We start from the raw sequence: 20,753 nt of genomic DNA on the forward strand, positions 1-20,753 counted from the left end.
TGATCCATCTTTGTCATAGACAACACATCTGCAGGCGGCTGGCTCTTTCCATGGCTTGGACCTGTTCTGTGGTTTGGGTGCAGGCAGCGTATAGGGGAAGTGATTCCTGCCCAATGTGCTGAGAACACAAGTGGATTCTGAAGGGCGATTCTATGGCTCGATACAATGGTCTGTGCTAAAGGCCACTGACGTCCATGGAAAGACTCAGTGATTACGACAGGCTGGGGATCGGGCTGCTGCTCTGGACCTACTGGTGAGGAGGGCTGGAAGCAGGTTCTTGAAGCTGAGGAGCAGCAGCGTAGTGGCCTTATCGATGCTTGGAATAAGGAACGGCACGGATAGCCCCAGAAGGCAAGAGCCTAACCTAACGGGTGGGAGCTGGTGTGTGGCTGTGTGTTGAGATTCTCGAGTATCTGTGAGGAAACGGGAACCAGCACCCCCACACACACACCCCAAAAAGGGATGGATAAAATAAGCATTTTGCTCAGAAAGGGTGCCTAATGGTGAAGACCTGCACAATCTCTGTCCTAGTTGCTCCTCAGGTGCACCTGGGCATCCCACTGGCCCAGGTGGCTGGCTGACCTAGAGCACAATGGGGGTGGGTGGGTCTGTGGCAGCTTTCTTCATGTAAGGACGAGCAACCAGACTTTTTAAACAGGGTGAGAGTGCTATAGACTCACCCTGACCATGTGTCTCTCTTCACTGTAGAGAACTGCAGAACTGTTCAAGCAATAGCCAACACTTCCTCATGGGGGGGGATATGTATCTAAATCCATTCTCTGTGATGTGGGGCACGTTATTTAATCAGCTCTAAATCTGTTCCCCCATGAGTTAAAATGGGGATAACAATCCCTCCTTTCTCCCATTATTTCGGGTATGGTGGGAAGAGTCTCCTGCAGAATCGAGCACAGCAAGGCCCTTGTGATTGCAAGACAGGTATCAGGCTGTTGCCAGGGTCCTGCCTCTACAGCAATTGCTGTCACAAACCGCACAAGAGTGCAGCACTAAATTCGGTTTTAAGCAAGCAAAATGCTGTTCGTTTGATCTTTTGCTTTAATCCTCAACTATTCAGGCCACTTGGTATGTGTATATACAACAGACATATGTATCTGCCATTTTGCAGCAGACATGGTTGCCAGGATTTGGATACCATAGCACCTCGCACAATGGGGGTCCTGCTCCATGGCTGGGGCCTTTAGGCCCTTCTGCAGCAAAATAATAAATTAAAATGGTACACAGTTGTTTTTTGCTTAGTTAGTCGTCCTCGGGCGGTCTGTATGAAAGGCCTGGAGCTCTCAGTCCATCCAGTCCACCCTGTCCCGCCTCAGAGCCCAGGAAGAGACAACCTCGAATGATGTGGAGTCATTTCTTTAATACAAATGAAGCTTTTTCTACAGGCTCTGCTTGCAGGCCCCGCATTGAGCTCAGTGAGGCAGGAAGGAAAGTGGGGCAGAGATGAGGTGACCTGGTGCCGAAGGGATGAGCAGCGCTAAATGAAGCGACGGGGGGGGGAGTCTAAAGGTACAACATTTGAATATGTGTCATTTGAACTGGGACAATCTTGGCTGGTTTGTCTCTCCTTCTGGGGGCAGCTCAGCAGGAGAAAGCTCTGATAAAGTCATGGTAATTGATCTTGTTCTCCCCATGCGAACACAGGCTGATCAGCTGGAAAAGAAACAGCAGCATGAGGAGAGCAGAGAAGTACAGTCACATTTCCCTAAAGGATAACTCCAGTGAGCAGCTCCTGTGGGGCAAGGCAAAGGGCCCTGTTCTTCCCTATAGGGGAGCAACCCACCTACAGCAGAGGAAAACTTTCTCTTATAATAAATAGCCCCATTCAATCAGGAGTAACCTGCCCCATGAAGTTTCAACCCAGCGTCCTCCTCATTCTAGCAGGAAGAAGCCAAATGTTCCCCGCCCTTTGCCTACAGACTTCAGGGGATCCACAGGAACTGAGAGGGACCCACATGGGAGCCCCTTGCTCTGTTATCCAGACAGAGCAGGTCCCACTGACCACTCCTAAGGAACTGTTTCCCTGTGGCAGCAGCTCCCAGCCACTGCCTAAAGGCAGCAGAGGGAACTGGGGTCGGCTACATTACTGTCCCTGGGGGCTTTCACGGGTGGGGGAGGGAGTAGAGTTTTTAAATGGTGTCTTCTCTTTAACACCTTGGGATTATCATAAAAAGAAAAGGAGTACTTGTGGCACCTTAGAGACTAGCAAATTTATTTAACTCTTTTGAAAGATTTACTCACCCTTCGTCGCCTCGTTCGCATGGTCACTTGTGTGATAGATACATATTTGGTTAATTATTTCTGTTTTGGAGGCAAGAACTAGCTGCTGCTGCTTGATGCCTATTTTTAGCTTGTGGCTCTGGTATCTAGACTAGGGCTCTAGGCACTTTATGTATTACACAGCTAGACTGGAGGGGGGGTCCTGGGGCTAAGGCCCTGGCTTGGGACTCAAAGCTGGGTTTAATTCCTGGCCTTGGCCGGGGTACCTGGGGCACGTTATTTAATCTGCTCTGAATCTCAGTTCCCCCATGTGTTAAAATGGGGATAACAATCCCTCCTTTCTCCCATTATATGAGGTATGGCAGGAAGAGTCTCCAGCAGAATACAGCAGAGCCCTGGTGATGAAATAACCTTGTTGCCTTTACTACAATACCAAAGAAACAAGTCTTGCTCGAATGCATTGTTTTAAATTGGGTTGATCCCTTGGCTACCATCCAGTCTAATTTTCGCTAATTTTATTAAGAAAATACATATACATAGACATATACATTTCTTCAGGTAAGAGTTGTAAGTGCAGAAAACTTCTCTAACAGTTTATACTGAGGAAACCCAAGTTACCATTCGTGTTCAACTATGTTCGGTTTCTTCTCTCACACATGTGGTTCTCGCTCCTGTTTCCTGCAAGGCAGCCTGTGATCTCTGCTGGCTTCTGCTCATGGCCCCGTAGCTTTATTGCCATTGATCCCTATTAGCTAAGCCCATAAGGTTATCCAGCCTTAGCAAAAGCCTGAGGTGGAAATGGTGGAGACTCCATGCAGGCTTGGGCTTACTGTACCTTCTCGGCAATTCAGCTGGGATGTGGTACACAAAGGCAATTGGTGATCAGAAGCTGCCCTGCAGGAAGCATGACTGTGGTGCCCCGACGACATACCCGTGGAGGAAGGCTAGTTACTTGGCTACTAGTGCTATCTTGGGGCCTACATGGAATTGGATTCCCACCTGCGTCCCCTGGCTTCTGTTTAACCCACACAAAGGTGAAGTGGTTTTTACCTCAGGGTTTGAAGGAATTCCTCCCACCTCTTGCTAGTCCCACTGCCAGACTTTATGTGTGGCTCTCCTCTGCCACTGGGGCCCTGAGCAGGAATGCTCCAGGAGGAGGGGGGGATAGCACAGTCTAGTTCATGGCATTGCCCGGGGATGGGGCACTGCCAGCAATTGGGCTTGGCTGCCTTCTGTAAATGGACGGGGCAGCTCCTTTGGAAGAGCCAAGGCAAGCGAGAGAGGACAGTGCTGTTTGCAATATTACATGGCTCCCAGGTCAACATTTCAGCTAAAAGCCAAACTCTGCACATGCTAACCATGCTGCCTCCTGACCTTGTTAACTAGGGCATCGCTGACCGGCAGATTGAATTGGTTGCAGAGGGCAAAGAATTCTGCGTTGTCGAGGAATCCGGAGCCGTCCTTGTCGTGGTGAAGGAACGCCTCCCGCATGCTGCTGTTGCTTAAGTAGTTACGGTTCTTCAGCTGCTCTTGAACCTGCTTCACTAGCTCCTCCAGTTCCTGCCTGCCTGTCCCCGCGGCTAACTGGCTGTGGAGGAAGGAAAGGAGGAAATGACTGCGTGCAGAAGTCATGCTTGACACAGCTGAGCTAAGTCCTTCTCTCATGTGTCCATCAACTAAAATCTGTGGGGGCCAGTCATGTTCCTGGCTTGGCCAGTTGTTGTTCCTGAATATATATAGGCAGTCCTCAGACTTACGATACAACTGGTTCCTGAATATCGCATCTTAAGTCAAAAACATCGTAATTTGAATTTCCCATAGGAATGATGCTGGATCAAGCATTTTAAAGTCAAAACAGATGTCATAAAGTCAAAACACAATGACAATTTATAAATGTAAGTGCCGTTCATTGTAACTCCAATGTCGTAATGTCAAGGACTGCCTGTAGTAGGCTTCTAAAGACACACTCCTTTGAATAACAAGGTCACCTGCTTGGTGGAAGGCAGGGGCCAAAAAGCCTCTGCCCAGCTCTGTCCCTTCCCCTTTTGCCTCTGTTTCTCTTCACTCCTTTTGTCTGTCTTGTCTATTTAGTGTAAGCTCTTTGGAGCAGGGACTGCCTTCTTCTGTGTGGTCATACAGTGCCAAGTGCCCCACTCTCAGCTGGAGCCTCTATGTACTGCCATAAAAATCAGTGGCTGGAGCCCACAACAGCTCGGTGTTGTGGCGTGGTCTCCCAAGGGATTGGATGGAAGCCCCTGCCCCAGGGAGCGGGGAAGGGAGGTCGTATAAAATAAGTCTGGACAAAGCACTAGACAATAGAGTAGGGTCCCGTCCTTCACAGGCCAAGGAATGGCCCAAATGACCTACTAGCAATGGTAAGAGAACCATCAGGTAGGCTTCTCGTAGCCCAAGTGTGACAAGAGGTTGGTGCTGGTACTGTGAGCAGCCACTATTACCGAGCACCGCCATCCTCCACAGAAGAAGGACGACTTAACTGCTCCTAAGCAGGACTGAAGAGAAATCTTTGCTACAGGCCTCAGGGCGGCACTAATGCTCTCTAAGGAAGATTTCAGGCTTGTGGGCTGTGGTAGCCCCAGCTCCACAGTTCTTATATAAGCAGCCTTAGTGGTACCTTGCATACACTGAATTCCTTCTCTCTGTGCCCAAGGAGGGGTTCCCAGAGTGGAACAATCGGCTGATCAGACATTAGCCAGCAGTGCCCAGAGTAAGAGGCTAGAGCGTGGTACCATTGGTTAATGATGGTCTATGCAAGGTTGCACTAGAACGCACAGCACTAGGGCAGCCACTGCAAATAAATAATAGCCAGTTGACCAGCTAAAAGCTGAATGACTTATTAAGCCCAGCTCTCGCTGCCTCTCGTGTGCTCGCCATTGAAACCTACCTCTCAGCTGCCTGCGCTGCCCTTCGGCGAGGGGCAAAGTGATCCCGCAGAGACCGCAGCGTTGCTGCAGGGAAACTCTCGACATTGCTTTCCATGTAATTCAAGACGTACTCGTCAGCATCGGTGATGATAAACCTGTGGCCAAATACTGGACAAGCAACAGCAAATCAAGTATTACTTCCGTGTGTGGGCGAGTCAGGTTACTGACACAGGAGAAGACAAGGTTCCTACCCTGAGGAACTTGCAACGTCAGAGCCAAATCAGAGCAGTTCACGCAGTTTTTTATTGTCTTGGTGTAGGAAAAGATCTCCACAGATCGCTCTCCCATCGACTCCTGTACTCCACCTGAACGAGAAGCACAAGAGGAGTGGACAGGAGAGCGCCTCCCGTCGACATCGCGAAGTGTGGACCCCGTGGTAAGCAGATCTAAGTACGTCGACTTCAGTTACGTTATTCACGTAGCTGAAGTTCTGTAACTTAGATCGATCCCCCCGTAGTGCATCAGAAAACTCATTTAAAACAATGAGCCTGCTCTAAAGAATAGATGCTCTAACGGCTCCATCGAGTTCCAGATCTACCTTCAACTGTGGCACCAATGGTGAGGTCTGCTGGCTCGTAGTAAATGGGGTTATCTGTAGTGGAGCCTGGCTTGGGGACTTTCGTCTTTCCTAAGTATTTGCCTCCAATGATGCCTGAATTGCGGACAGGCGGCTCATAGATGCTGATCATGTCAGTGGAGAGGAAATAGGAGAGGATGAACCGGCGCTTTCTCTCCTCAGGGTTTGGCGATTCCTAGAGAAGGGAAGGACCGGAGTGGGTTGTGTGGTCAGGAAACACATATTTGGACATTTAGCTGCTTTCCTTGCATACTCACAAATTACTCCTATACACCCCCAAGCAGCCAAGAACTGAACCTAGAGCTTTCTTTTTTACACCTGTCTAAACACCTACAGCACTTGGTTCGAGCCCCTGCCTGAAGAAGACAAGAGGAATAACCAGCCTGCTGCACTGTAATAAAACTACAGACTACATTCAACATCGGGATATCAGTGGCTCATTGGACTACTTCCAGCCCAAACTATTGCTCAGCATGCCTAACCGTGGCAGAATCTGGTCCACAGCCACCAAATTCACTCATTATATCCATGTGCTCAGCACTCCAGGAGCAAGGTGTATCTTGTATGAAGTGATTCATCACACAGAGAATGATTAGCTGTAGAATCAAAGTCTATATCTCAGTGAGGTCTGGGCCGATTCCAGCTCCAAACCACAAGACGAAACCCCTCTGAGCACTCCACTGGGTTTATGTGCTTAAGTTTAAAATTAGCTTTGATCTGAGCACTAAATTATGGCCTTTGGGAACAAATACAGCCAACGCGAGAGAACAGCCACAGCACACCCCTTAGAATGTGGGAGGGGCAGACATCAGCTGACCCAAGGATAGCATAGGAACTACCATTACATCGCAGAGGCCATGCACATGGCAGCCTAAAAGCTGCTGCTGTGTGAAGAACACAGCTCTCAGCTGGGCTCCCTCACCAGCTTCCCAGCCTGCAAACCGCCAGACAGTCCTGATGTAATGAATCACAGCTGGCTTCTGAAGCTGGGATTAGCCCCGGGGAAGAGGGGAAATGTGCACAGGTGCTGGCCGGTGTTAATGGAAGAAGATGATGTAACAGGGCATGGACGTGGGGCGAGGATGGATGATAGTCAGGTTCAAGCAGCAGCACTGCTCATATGAGCATTGATCCAACATCTACTGATGTTAAGTCTTTCCATTGACTTCAATGGAGTGTGGTGCAGGACCATGTAATATTGTCTGATCCTGCTTTTATTCTGCCTTACTATATTACTGCTTGCCTTGAAGGCCATACTGGAACATGTGACCATCCTCAAACAGAGGACTGGTGGCTGCTGAAGATCTTTCTTGTAGTATTAGCTCCCCCCAGTGCTATCTTTTGTTAACTGAGAACACACCACTCCCCCAACCCTTCTGATTTGGAGGGTGTAACCAGCTAGCGCTTACTTATGGACCAAGCTCTCACCAGTGCAACCTGATAGCGCAGCACCTTGTGGTCATTCTCTAGCATCTTAATAAAGTTTTTCCTGGGGGGATGCGGCAGTAGGGAGAAGCAGTTCTGCAGGGAGTCTTCGAGGAAGCCGTAACCGTTGTAGGGAGGAATGATCTGCACACACAAGAGACAGGAGGCACACGTGGTTACAAACTAACAAAAAGACAGTAGTCAGGAAGTGGCTCCAGGCAACCATTCTCTGCAGTGAGAATTGTGCAGTTCTGAATACCTTCCCCACGGGCAGCACTGTTTTCCCCAAAGCTGTGTCATGATACCCTGGACTGTACATGTAAATCAGCAGGCCTCCCATGACTTCGGTTACAGCAGCTGACCCTGTGTTTTACATACTCTGAAAAGAGGCTCTGGAAGAACAAGTCTGAGTTTAAGGCCAGAGGGACCAGCAGGTCATCCAGTCTGACCAATCTCCACTCAACCCCCGCAGCCACCCCCTTCCCAAGCCAACAACCAGCATTAGATCAAAGTATACCAGTCCACAATGGGACAGGCAGAGAGGTGCACCAATCCCTGGAAGCCCCTGCCATGACAGGGAAATGAGGGCATTGCAGGGTTTCAGGTTTATTATCTCTGACTCCAGATCAAATTTACTCCAGCCAAAATATGTTTGTATTTCTAGTTCCAAAGCCTGCAAATTCAGCCTCAAGCTCGAGGCTAAAGCTGGGTTCTTTCCTTTCCAAATATCAGGTCCAGGAGTTTTGCAGGCCTGGGGATACCCATGCAACCCTATAATCTTCAACGTGGTTCACAGCTGTAACTGATTGAAGCCAACTAACCTAACCCATTCTGTTGACAATACAGATCCTGTGACTTAAGCTCCTAAATCACTTAGGCCTAATGGGAGTTAGTCTCCTAACTATCTTTGAGGATCTGGGCATTAGCCATCTTGGCAAATGTTACCTATAATCACATTTCAGAGCACAACTTCTCTGTAATATGGCAGCCGCCCCGAGAGCAGAGAACATGGCCAAACTGACTCACCAACTCAACTTGAACACCCGGCAGTTTGGAGGTAACCAAGCTACGCAGATGTTTCCTACATGAGCTGTGACATTAACCCTTTCCCCGCTCCTGGAATGGCATCCCAATGAAAGTACTAGTCTCTGTGGAACTGCCATAGTGGAATAGATCAATGGTCCATCTACTCCTGTATCCTCTCCCCAGGACTGGCCAGTACTGGACATTCCAGAGAAAGACATAGGCCCCTTCTGCAATAATGTGCCTACTTGTGTGCAAGTCTACAGTGTACAAGGGCTGCAAGTGTCTCCTTAGCCCAGCTGCTCACCCAACCCCCTGAAGCAAGATGGGGGATAGCCCCTGTACTTTTTGACCATATGTACTCTCCTTGGCCAAAAGCCTGAGCTGTTTGTTCAGTTTTCATGGAGTCTTTAGTCAAGAAGTTAGTAGGACTCCACTCCCATAGAAATGTAGGGCTGGAAGGGACCTCGAGTCCAAACCCCAGCACCAAGGCAGGACCAAGGAAACCTAGACCATCCCTGACAGGCATTTATCCAACCTGTTCCGAAAAACCTCCAGCGATGGGGACACATGAATAATTCCTGCTCTCAGTCAGGGCTGCAGAATTTGTCTCTGAGTAAGGACCTGTGGCAACTTATTCATATCAATATCTAATGAGGTTTATTGGTTTTTAAATCTCAGTACTCAAAGCAAATTCCACAAGTCCACTCAACACTGTGGAAAAGGCACCAGGTGCGTTGCAGAGCATTAGAGGATGTGTTTTGCCTTCCAGTTGCTGTGTCATTCAGCAGTGGAATTAACCTTAGAAGTAGAGAGCTATCCAGTACTTCACTGCTATATAGGTTAAGACTCATAGCCCTACTGCCCTGGCTGGCACACACTAGACTTTCCCTCTGGCGTCCCCTTAATCTGACTCTCTTGAGCAACACCACAACATTAGGAGAAAGTATTTCTAAAAGGCTTACAATAACGGCACTTAGGAGTCCTAAGGGTCTTTGCCTTGTACAGACTGATGGGTTTCTTCCCCCCACCCCGCCCTGTGAATTTTCTCCCAGTACCTGTGGCACTTCCTCTGGTGGCTTCTTCTTTACATCCACGGGCTGGAAGTCAGTGATGCCAAACTTCTCATAATAGAACTGTCTTGTGAACTCATCACAGTCGTAGATGAAGAAGCTGCGCCCCAAGAGGGTGACGGGCTTGCCAACGGCGAAATCTTTGGCAGTGTACCACTCCAATACCTCCTGATTGGAGATCTCCAGCACGCAGCGGGGGAAGGTTTCTGGGGAAGATCAGGGGTAGAAAAGGCAGCTCAGTGAGCTAGATGTCATCTTTATTACTGCATACAAAGCAAGAGATAAGAAAAGCCTGTCTGTATGTGAAAGGTATAAACAGCTTCAGGGGGCCAGTGGTGAAATGCCTGAGATGTCGCACTTGCTTTGGCAAAGCGGCAGCAAAAGGTTAAATGTTTTAAAACCGATAGAGATTGTTTCTGTTGGAAAGAAATTGTAAACTCAAGAAAGGTTCCTGGGATTAATTACATAGACGGTATATTTATAATATGAGACATGCACGCTCTGCATGCATCCACCCATCTATGCTCATGCGCACACACAATTCCTGCTAACAGAAAACAGGTAAAACCCCAAGCACAGACTCTTACTCATCTTGTCCACAAAGCTTTTGGGCAAGTGCTGGCGTCTGATCAGCACTGGGAAAGGGTCTCTGCCATCGTTGCGCTCATGGAGTTCCCGAACCTCCACCGTGTCGTCCGCTAGGTAGTAATGGATGATGAAAGGCCGTTTCTCGCCAAACATGTTCTCTGTGTCGTCCCATATGGCATAGAAGCGAAGGACCTGCAGGTGTTGGAGAGCAAAGCAAGGGCCATGAACCCAACATGACACTAAAACATGCCCTGTCTGGATTAGGCCAGTGCAATTTGGGGGCTGTGTATGCAGAAGGATCCTGCCCTGAGCACAGGGGTGCCAGTCTGCCTGTGTTAAGCACTGGTGAGACTGGCCTTGAAATCCTGCACTCATTTCTGGGCTCTGGACAGCAAGTCATTGAGGGAGGCAGTTCAGAGAAGAGAAGCAGAAATGTTTTGACTAAGAGAACCAAACAGAACTAGCTGGGCTAGGCAGCAGCTGAGGGGAGAGACGACCCAAACACAAATATCTGAAACACTACAAAGGGACCGAAATTATTCAGGTAGTTCAGAAGAAATTTGATCAAAGGAAATATTGGGAAAAATGCCCTAGCACTGAGATGTATCAGTCCCCAAGGGCAGCGCTGGGACATTGATAACTAGGCTGGACAAAGTACTAGAGAATAACAATCTAGTACTGGTACCATGAGGTGGACTAGCTGATCCAACGGGGCTCTAACTGCGACCATGTCATGACAGAACTTCCTTCCACCCCAGATCACAGGGAGACATGGGTGGCAGGCATCTTGCTCTCAACCATCAGGCTGGCTAAACACCATAGCTACTCTCGGATGGGGCTGTGGTTTATTTGCCCCAGAGGTCAAAATATTCACACAGCAATGGATGTTGGCAATGCACCATCATTAACTACTGAGGGAGCAGCTAGCTGCAGAGCTGGGTTATAATGTGCCTTTCATGACAGATGTGAAATCAGGAGTCTTCAGATGCCAAACAGTCACTGCCCCTGACGCACTCAGGCAAGTGGCTGGTTACCCTAACTGGACATAAGGCTTTCTGGAGCAAGAAGGAGAGAGAGAGGAGGATCTAGAGTGTGGGCTGAACTGTTCTGAAGGAGGAACTCTAGAAGCAGCCAAGCCTGGGGGAAAGGTAAGAGCTGAACTTCATATTCTCTTTTTAACCCAGGAACCTATCCTTGCAACAAAGCCCATTGCCAACTGTGTCCACATATCTATTCAGGGGACCACCATCATAGGGCCTAATCACATCAGCCACACTATCAGAGGTTCGTTCACCTGCACATCTACCAATGTGATATATGCCATCATGTGCCAGCAATGCCCCTCTGCCATGTATATTGGCCAAACTGGACAGTCCCTACGTAAAAGAATAAATGGACACAAATCAGACGTCAAGAATGATAATATTCAAAAACCAGTCGGAGAACACTTCAATCTCTTTGGTCACTCGATTACAGGCCTAAAAGTGGCAATTCTTCAACAACAAAAACAGACACACACAGAGAACAACCTACCCCAAGGAAAGGCACCTGTGCCCCACTCACCTGCTTGTCAAAGGTCAGAAACTGTTTGAGCTGGTCGAAGTTTGACGGTGTGATGTACGTGCGCATGGGCATCTTCCGGAGCTCCATGTATGGGTCGAAAATCATTTTCTCAGGAAGGTTCAGCTCAATTCCTTGGCTCTCCAGAAATACCTGGGGAAGTGTCTGGGCCATTAATGCTGCGATGGGTTCTTAGGATCAGGAGGCAAGGAAAGCCCTGGGCTGGGTTTGGGAGGGTATCAGCAGGAGCCTGTAAGCTCACTGTTTGCAGTTGCACCTAGGAGGCCCGAATCCCAATATGCTAGGTGCTGCACAATAATCATAGACTCATTGACTTTGTCAGAAGGGATCATTGTGATCATATCATCATAATTAATAAAGGTTTTTAACTGTCAGTTGCCTCTGTTTCCATGGACCTTTCAGACCTCTCTGCAAGCCAGATCTTGAAGTCCTGCCTCAGGTTAGACGTGGGCAAACCTCCCATTGGCTCCACTGCTGGGAGTTTTGCCGGAGTAAAGACTGAAGAAGGACTTCAGGTCTTGTCCCTTTATGTTTCTATTACAAATCAAGAGGGCATGTCTCTCTTTTTTGGTTTAATTTGCGATGCCCCTGGAAGGCACCAGCTCTGGAAAGCAGAGTCCTGTTTCTATACCCATGGCACTCACCCGAGAGAACCACTGAAGCCAGTGGGACTGCTTGCCTGCCTACGTCACCAAGATTTGGCCCAGAAAATATGCAGCTTGGGAAGCAGCAGCACAAGCTTCCCCATCAGGGGACTGACCCCTAAGTTGGAGAGATCACCACAAAGCCTTAGAAGGAAGGGTCAGGCTGCATGGCTTAGAAGTTCTGGCCCTGAGGATGCCAATTTATGCTAAATGTAGTTGCAGGTTTGAGATGCAGACACTTTGAAATGGGAACTGGACAGCATCATCAACTCATTTCACATAAGCCACCAAACGACTCTAGAGTAACATCAGGGACTGGATCTACAGCTGGGGTAAACAGGCATAGCTCCATGGACTTCAATGGTCATTCAGTTCCAGTTTGCACCAGCTCTATAAAAGAGATCAGTCTACATCATGGGTTCTCAATGTGTTGGCACAACCCTGCGGGGTGGGAGTGTCAGAAATGAGTGTCAGGGGGTCATGAGTGATCACCTCACCTGCCCCATGATCTTATGTGGGGTGGGGCCCCAGTATGGAAGAGGCTGTGAATCTCTGATCTTACTTTTGTGTGCTGGGATTAGTGGGTTGGGAACAGAGCAGGGATTCTAGTGAGCTTTGCCCATCGCTAACTCCTAGGATTCTCTTATTCGGCTAGTTCCCTGTATCCCTGATGCACCTGTGTGAATGGGTCACAGTCGACTATGCGGAAAGTCTTGCCATAGATGGTGATGTTCATGCCCCGATTCAGGTCTTTCCAGTGGTAATGGTCCCCGCGGTCATTCTTGGGAATCCGCTGGCGTTTGATGAGCTTGCCCTGAGGAATACCAGAGTTCTCCACGATGGGCTCCATGACAGACATGCTGTCATCCTCCAAGTAGTAATAAATACCCACTTGGCGGATCCGGAAATGCTCTTCTGTGGATATGGAAACATCTTCCTGGAAATAGGCATCAAACTTTAATACCTGTAACGTGGGGAAAGACCCCAGAGGGAGAGAAGGAACTCACATTAGTGATGGCATTAATCAAAGATCTTGTTAACATTTGCCATCTGCTTTGACAACATGGGTCACTGGGATTAGTACTTATCATGCCATCGAGGGCCCCAGAGTCTGACCAAGGACTGACTGCAAGAGCCTCAGGGGAGCTCTAATTGCTGGTGGTTTTTCTAGAGCCCAATACTTTGTAAATTTTTCCCTTGTCTGAGGCACCCAGGGACCGAGTGCAAGTGGCTCGAATAAACATAGCTCCTGCCCCCACGAAGGATCTCCAAGCCCTTTGCAGCCAGGGGCCCCAGCTGGCACATTGCTGAGCTCTCCAGTTCCCATTGGCGTAGCTTACTGACATACACAAGCTTCTTTAATGTGCTCATCCCCTCAGAGTCAATGTGGCTGCCGAGCTCCCAATAGGGGAAGCCATTCTCTCGTTCTCTGGCTCCACTACTGATGAGGTTTCCTGTGCTCTACTCGATTTGAGAATCTGCCTCACTCTCCTGCAGTTGCATTTGCCCTGCAGGCTGACAGCAAGAGCCAGACTGCATGTGGGGAGGTGGTGGCGAGGGAGGGCCAGGGCACAAGGCAACTGCCCTGTCTTGGGCACCCTGCACAAGTGCAGCCACAATCACAATTCCTGTGCTTGGGCGAAGCACAAGGAACGTTTCCTCCATGAGATCCCAGGCTGCAAGAGATGTGGAGTAGTGAGGGCCATGGAACTGCCTGCCTCTCCACACCAGCCCACAGAGCTGCCCAGGCATGCTGTGGGGAGCAGATGGTGCCACCCTAAAAGCTGGCACAGCCTCCGCATTCCCCCTTGCACTCTCCTAGTTCAGAGAGGGATTGCAACTTGCTGGGGCATGATCCCTCCCAAGCTGTGCAAGAGCTGGTGCTGCAAGTTCCTTAAGGACACAGTCTGGCCCGAAGCAGATAGGCTGACAGCGACTAATGCAGGAAGTCTATATGGGGCAGTACAGGCATTAGGACGCTGTGGTGATGAGCATGGCATAAACTCCCAGATGACAGCTCGACAAACAGATGCCCCCTTTGCATGGGACCTTTAGGTGCCCGGCTCTGTTGCAGTTCCAGCATAATTTTGCAAGGAGAACATGAGAGGGTGGGACTTACCAGGAGATGGTTGTAAAGTGAAGCATCTAGAGTTCATCTGAGTTCTCTTTTAAACTACTGGATATGTCCTTGTGTAGCTAGTGGGGAATGCTTTATAATGTTTACTTACTGTAATCCTCTTCGCAAGCAAAGAAAACCTCTTTCAATCCAGACATCAGTTGTCTATGACTAAGGATTACAGCAGCTGGAAAATACATTCTATACTGTCTGTGTCCCCGAACCCTGGCGTTCACAGCTCACAGCCCTGGGTTTGGCTAGCAATGCTCCTGAACTAAGGCTTTCTGTACCTTTTTGTCGAAAGCCACATGTGCTGGAATGAAGTCAGAAGGTGGGGCCTGCGTGGCTTGCCCGTAGGTCAGCGTGGGTCTCTTGTTGGACAGTTCATCTAATTCAGCCTGGGACAGCTGGTTCACATAGAGTCGCTCCCTGCCTATCCCCATCGTCGGTAGCCGCGAACAGGCAAAGCCATTCCTATAGCCCAGTGTCTGGGAGCGATGGAAAGACGATTTCTAAGAAAAGCAATTCAACCACTAAATACAATCTGGCACCAGCTAGATCTTGATACACAAAGCAAAATTCTTTCACCAAAAAACAGCTCAAGGTGTCAAATATCCTGAAAAAGGCAGCGCATTTTACTGTAATCTCTTGCAACAATTATTATTTTAACCTTTCCTGGTCCCACTTAGCCAAAGGAGGTTGCAGAGAGGACAGGTGTTTTGGGGAGATGGCACTGGATTGGAAATCAGGAGATCAGTGTCGATAGATCCTCCTGCTCCAAAAGCTCATGCCAATCTAAAGGAGAATCTCAATTTGTTTTTAGCAGGATACAGCCTCTGACACACTGTTGAGCCGTTCTCGTTCCATGTTATAGAAGGAGGTGGGAACCAGCACATTACAATACATGGAAAGAAAACTCCTTCCGCGCCCCGAATTTGCAATCAGTTCAGCCTTGAGCATGTGAACAAAGCGCGCATCGGTTAAAACTCTAATCCTACATATAATCCCAAGGAACCAATGGCATTCCAAGTACTTGCCCATTTTTGCTTAAATCCAAATACAGCAGCCTCAACCAGTGCTGCTCAGGACAGAGCAGCAGTGAAGCAAGCTGGTTTATTTAAGGGAAGTTAATAGCCAGTTGCGTAAATATTATACTTGTCGCAAAATAACGATTTCCTGGTGGTAAATAAATGCCAAGGCGAAGCAGAGGTGGTTGTGGGAAAGACAGCTAAGACAAAACCAAAACGCTTATCTATTAAAGCAGGGGACAGCAATCCTGTCACAGAGTAAACTGCAGTGTATTTGGGCCCAATCCTGCAGCCCTTAAAGGCATATAGGCAATTGCCTAGGTGCCGAATACAATTTTCAAAAATGCTTATCTACGTCTTTAGACCCTGGTTCCTTCCCTACTCTGAACTCTAGGATACAGATGTGGGGACCTGCATGAAAACCTCCTAAGCTTACTTTTACCAGCTTAAGTTAAAACTTCCCCAACGTACAAACTATTTTACCTTTTGCCTTTGGACTTTCGCTGCCACCACCAAACGTCTAACCGGGTTTTTTATTAGGAAAGAGCCGTTTGGAAACATCTTTCCCCCCCAAAATCCTCACCAAAACCTTGCACCCCCCTTCCTGGGGAAGGTTTGGTAAAAAACCTCACCAATTTGCATAGGTGACCACAGACCCAAACCCTTGGATCTTAAGAACAATGAAAAAGCAATCAGTTTCTTAAAAGAAGAATTTTAATAGAAGTAAAAAGAATCACCTCTGTAAAACCAGGATGGTAAATACCTTACAGGGTAATTAGATTCAAAACAGAGAATCCCTCTAGGCAAAATCTTAAGTTACAAAAAGACACAAAAACAGGAATATCTATTCCATTCAGCACATCTTATTTTCTCAGCCATTTAAAGAAATCATAATCTAACGCATATCTAGCTAGATTATTTACTAAATTCTAAGACTCCATTCCTGTTCTGTCCCCAGCAAAAGCATCAGCCAGAAAGATCCAGATCCTTTATTTCTCCCCCCTCCAGCTTTGAAAGTATCTTGTCTCCTCATTGGTCATTGTGGTCAGGTGCCAGCAAGGTTATCCTAGCTTCTTAACCCTTTACAGGTGAAAGGGTTTTTCCTCTGGCCAGGAGGGATTTTAAAGGTGTTTACCCTTCCCTTTATATTTATGACACGCCCCCCAAATCACAGATAGGTTGACTCGCTGGCTGGGATTTCTTCCTGAGCTCTAGGAAAAACAGAGTTAATAAGACACATGCACCTCTAAATATACTATCAAGTATATTAAGACTAACAATATTTTCCACATCTCAAGGAAGATTTTAACCAGTTGATTCTGGGAAACTTTCAAGGGAGAGTGCATCAGCCACTTTGTTAGAAGCTCCTGAGATGTCTTGGATGTCGAAATCAAAATCTTGGAGAGCTAAACTCCATCGAATAAGTTTTTTGTTATTTCCCGTGGTGATATGAAGCCACTGTAGCGCAGCATGGTCGGTTTGCAGGTGGAAACGCCGTCCGCAAACATATGGGCGGAGCTTTTCCAGAGCGTAGACAATGGCGTAACGTTCTTTTTCACTGACTGACCAGTTGCTTTCCCTCTCAGACAGTTTTTTGCTGAGAAACACTACAGGGTAGAATTCTTGATCCAGTCCTTCCTGCATTAAAACTGCTCCCACACAACGCTCGGACGCATCTCTGGTTACTAGGACCAGTTCGTCAAAGTCTGGGGCCCTTAGTACAGGGTCAGACATGAGTGTTGCTTTAAGCTGGTTAAAGGCCTTCTGACACTCTCTGGTCCACTGAACGGCATTTGGCTGTTTCTTTTTGGTTAGGTCTGTCAGTGGGGAGGCAATTTGGCTGTATTGCGGTACAAATCGTCTGTAATAACTGGCCAAGCCTAAGAAGGATTGAAATTCTTTGACTTTGGGACAGGCCACTTTTGGATAGCATCCACTTTGGCCTGTAGGGGGTTGATAATTCCTTGACCCTAGTGTCCAAGGACCTACCTAGTGTCCAAGGTAAGTCACTCTGTTTAGGCCTATTTGACACTTCTTAGCCTTAATAGTTAGTTCTGCCTCCCTTATGCGCTCAAAGACTTTTTGTAGATGTTCCAGGTGTACTACCCAGGAATCCGAAAATATGGCCACATCATCAAGGTAGGCGACTGCATATTCTCCTAATCCCACTAGGAGATCATCTACAAGCCTTTGGAAGGTGGCGGGTGCATTCCACAGCCCGAAAGGGAGTACATTAAATTCATACAGCCCGACGTGTGGTGAAGGCTGACCTTTCCTTGGCGTATTCATCTAGCCGTACCTGAAAGTACCCGTTGGTTAAGTCCAAGGTAGAGATGAACTGGGCCCGTCCCAGTTTCTCTAATAGTTCATCTGTGCGTGGCATTGGATAGTTGTCTGGGCGAGTTATAGCCTTTAGTTTACGGCAGTCCATGCAAAAACATATCTCCACATCTTGTTTGGGAATTAGAACCACTGAAGATGCCCATGCACTGCCAGAGGGGCGGATTACACCCATCTGTAACATATCCTGGATCTCCCGTTCTATAGCAGTTTTAGCTTGAGGAGACACCCAGTAAGGTTGGACTTTAATTAGGTGAGCATTACCTGTGTCAATGGACTGGTATGCCCGTTCAGTCAGTCCTGGGGTGGCTGGGAACGTCGGCACATAGCTAGTGCACAGCTCCTGGATCTGCTGTCAGTGCATACACCCAAGGATCATGGAGAGGTTCACCTCTTCCACGCCACCAGCACTTTTCCCTTCGTAGTAGACACCGTCAGGCCACTCAGCGTCATCTCCTCCCTGGACTGTAAACTGACAAACCTTTAATTCTCTGGGATAAAAGGGCTTTAGAGACTTAATATGGTATACCTTAGGCTTTTGGTTGGAGGTGGAGAATGCTATGAGATAATTAACAGCTCCCAGGCGCTCCCCTGGACCATGAATGGCCCTTCCCACGATGCTTCCATTTTATGGGCCTGGAGTGCCTGTAAGACCATGACCTAGTCTACTTTGAAGGAACGCTCTCTGGCACGTTTATCATACCAGGATTTTTGCTCTTTTTGAGCATCCTGTAGATTTTCTTGAGCAAGGCTAGAGAGGTTTGGAGGGTGTTTTGTAGCTTGGTTACAAAGTCCAGAATGTTAGTTCCTGGAGAAGGTGTAAATCCCTCCCATTGCTGCTTCACCAACTGTAATGGCCCCTTAACCTCATAGCCATATACAAGTTCAAATGGTGAAAACTCTAAACCAGGATGTGGTACAGCTCTGTAGGCAAAAAGCAACTGCTGCAACACTAGGTCCCAATCATTGGAGTGCTCATTTACAAATTTACGTATCATGGCCCCCAAACTTCCATTAAACTTCTCCACCATGCCATTTGTTTGATGGTGGTAAGGAGTGGCTACCAAGTGATTTACCCCATGAGCTTCCCAAAGGCTTTCCATAGTTCCTGCCAGGAAATTAGTTCCTGCATCTGTGAGGATGTCAGAGGGCCAACCTACCCTGGCAAAAATGTCTGCTAGTGCCTGGCACACACTTTTAGCCCTGGTGTTGCTTAGAGCTACTGCTTCCGGCCATCAGGTGGCAAAATCCACGAAGGTCAGTATGTACTGCTTTCCTCTGGGTGTCTTTTTTGGAAAAGGACCCAGAATATCCACAGCTACTCGCTGAAATGGAACTTCAATGATGGGTAGTGGCTGGAGAGGAGCTTTGACCTGGTCTTGGGTTTTTCCCACTTTTTGGCATACCTCACAAGACCGGACATAGGTAGAAACATCCTTGCCCATTCCCTCCCCATGGAATGACCTCCCCAACCGGTCTTTGGTCTTGTTCACCCCAGCATGGCCACTAGGATGATCGTGGGCTAAGCTCAAGAGCTTGACCCGGTACTTAGTTGGAACTACCAACTGTCTCTGAGGATGCCAGTCTTCCTGATGTCCACCAGAAAGAGTTTCCTTGTATAAAAGTCCTCTTTCTACAACAAATCTAGATCGATTAGAAGAGCTGAGAGGTGGTGGGTTGCTCCGTGCTGCCGTCCAAGCTCTCTGGAGGCTTTCATCTACTTCCTGTTCAGCCTGGAACTGTTCCCTGGATGCTGGAGACATCAGTTCCTCATTGGATTGTGGACCTATACTTGGTCCCTCTGGAAGCAATGTAGGGGATGGGGCTGTTTCCGTTGACTGTGAACCGCTCTCCGCAGGTGCACTATGTTGGGGTTCAGGCTCCGGCTGAGCCTCTTATGTAGGGTTATCGGCTGCTGCCAGTTCAGGTTTGGTGGGGCCCTCTGGGGTTGGGGTTGCAAGTACTGGATTCAGTGCTGGCAATGGGTCTAGTGCTGGTTGTTCTGCCGGTTCCGGTTCTGGGACTGGCTCTGGCTGGGTCTCTGGGACTGGATCCACTCCTGCTGTTGCAGACATTGGCCTGGTGTCCGGGTCCATCACCTCTGACCGGGTCCTGGTAGAAGTTTCCGGAACAGAGCTGGGCGTGATGGCTCGTTTAGCCTGGCTGCGGGTGACCATTCCCACCCTCTTGGCTCACTTCACATGATTGGCCAAGTCTTCCCCCAACACCATGGGGATGGGATAATCATCATAGACTGCAAAAGTCCACGTTCCTGACCAGCCCTTGTACTGGACAGGCAACTTGGCTGTAGGCAAATTGAAAGAGTTTGACTTGAAGGGTTGAATCATCACTTGGATCTCTGTCTTGATTAAATTGGGGTCCACTAAGGAAGCATGGATAGCTGACACTTGTGCTCCAGTGTCCCTCCATGCAGTGACCTTTTTCCCCATCCACACTCAGTTTCCCTCCGCTCCAAGGGTATCTGGGAGGTATCTGGGCCTGAGGACCTCTGGGGTAATTCCGGTGCAATGAACTGTAATCTGTTGGGGTTCTTGGGGCAGTTGGCCTTTACATGCCCCGGCTCATTACATTTAAAACACTGTCCAGCTGACAGGTCACTGTGGCAAGGCGGGTTGCTGGAGAATGGCGTGGCGGGACCAATAAGGTGGCTGGAGGGTTCCTTGGGGGGTAGTTGGATCCTTGGGCAGCCCCCGGTAGTAAGGGTGGTCTGAGGTTGTCCCTTCTGGTATCCGCTCCAACTGCAACCAGTTTTTTTTCTTTTCTGCCACCTCCACCCATTTGGCTCCAATCTCCCCCGCCTCAATTACAGTTTTGGGATTCCCATCTAGGATGTATCTTTCTATTTCCTCAGGAACACCCTCTAAGAACAGCTCCATTTGCACTAGGAAGGGCAAATCTTCTGGAGATTTAACACTTGCTCCTGATATCCAGGCATCCCAATGTTTCACAATGTGGTAGGCATGTCAGGTAAATGACACATCTGGTTTCCACTTTAGGGCTCTGAACCGCCGACGTGAATGCTCGGGTGTTAGCCCCATTCTGACTCTCGCCTTGGTTTTAAACAGTTCATCCTGGTTCATGTGTTCCTTAGGCATTTCAGCCGCCACCTCAGCTAAGGGTCCACTAAGCTGCGGCCTCAGCTCTACCATGTATTGGTCTGTAG

General features: G+C 48.5%; 1 protein-coding gene across 3 annotated transcripts in view; it reads right to left on the reverse strand.

The window, feature by feature from the left end:
• Positions 1-1,042: 1,042 nt before the first annotated feature.
• EFHC1 (EF-hand domain containing 1) overlaps positions 1,043-20,753 on the reverse strand; it is a 28,393-nt gene continuing 8,682 nt past the window's right edge. The window contains exons 2-11 of one of the 3 annotated variants that reach the window (XM_038397268.2): positions 14,492-14,713; positions 12,762-13,049; positions 11,424-11,573; positions 9,860-10,052; positions 9,258-9,478; positions 7,180-7,320; positions 5,713-5,926; positions 5,135-5,282; positions 3,607-3,820; positions 1,043-1,665 (exon numbers count right to left, since the gene is read on the reverse strand). In XM_038397268.2, coding sequence (XP_038253196.1) covers positions 1,594-1,665; positions 3,607-3,820; positions 5,135-5,282; positions 5,713-5,926; positions 7,180-7,320; positions 9,258-9,478; positions 9,860-10,052; positions 11,424-11,573; positions 12,762-13,049; positions 14,492-14,713 — 1,863 coding nt within the window. In that variant the 3' untranslated portion in view covers positions 1,043-1,593. The remainder of the gene's footprint in view (positions 1,666-3,606; positions 3,821-5,134; positions 5,283-5,712; positions 5,927-7,179; positions 7,321-9,257; positions 9,479-9,859; positions 10,053-11,423; positions 11,574-12,761; positions 13,050-14,491; positions 14,714-20,753) is intronic. The other 2 variants (XM_043510109.1, XM_043510111.1) reach the window with 2 other exon arrangements.

This window comes from Dermochelys coriacea, chromosome 3, assembly GCF_009764565.3.
Source record: "Dermochelys coriacea isolate rDerCor1 chromosome 3, rDerCor1.pri.v4, whole genome shotgun sequence".
Taxonomy (NCBI): Eukaryota; Metazoa; Chordata; order Testudines; family Dermochelyidae; genus Dermochelys; species Dermochelys coriacea.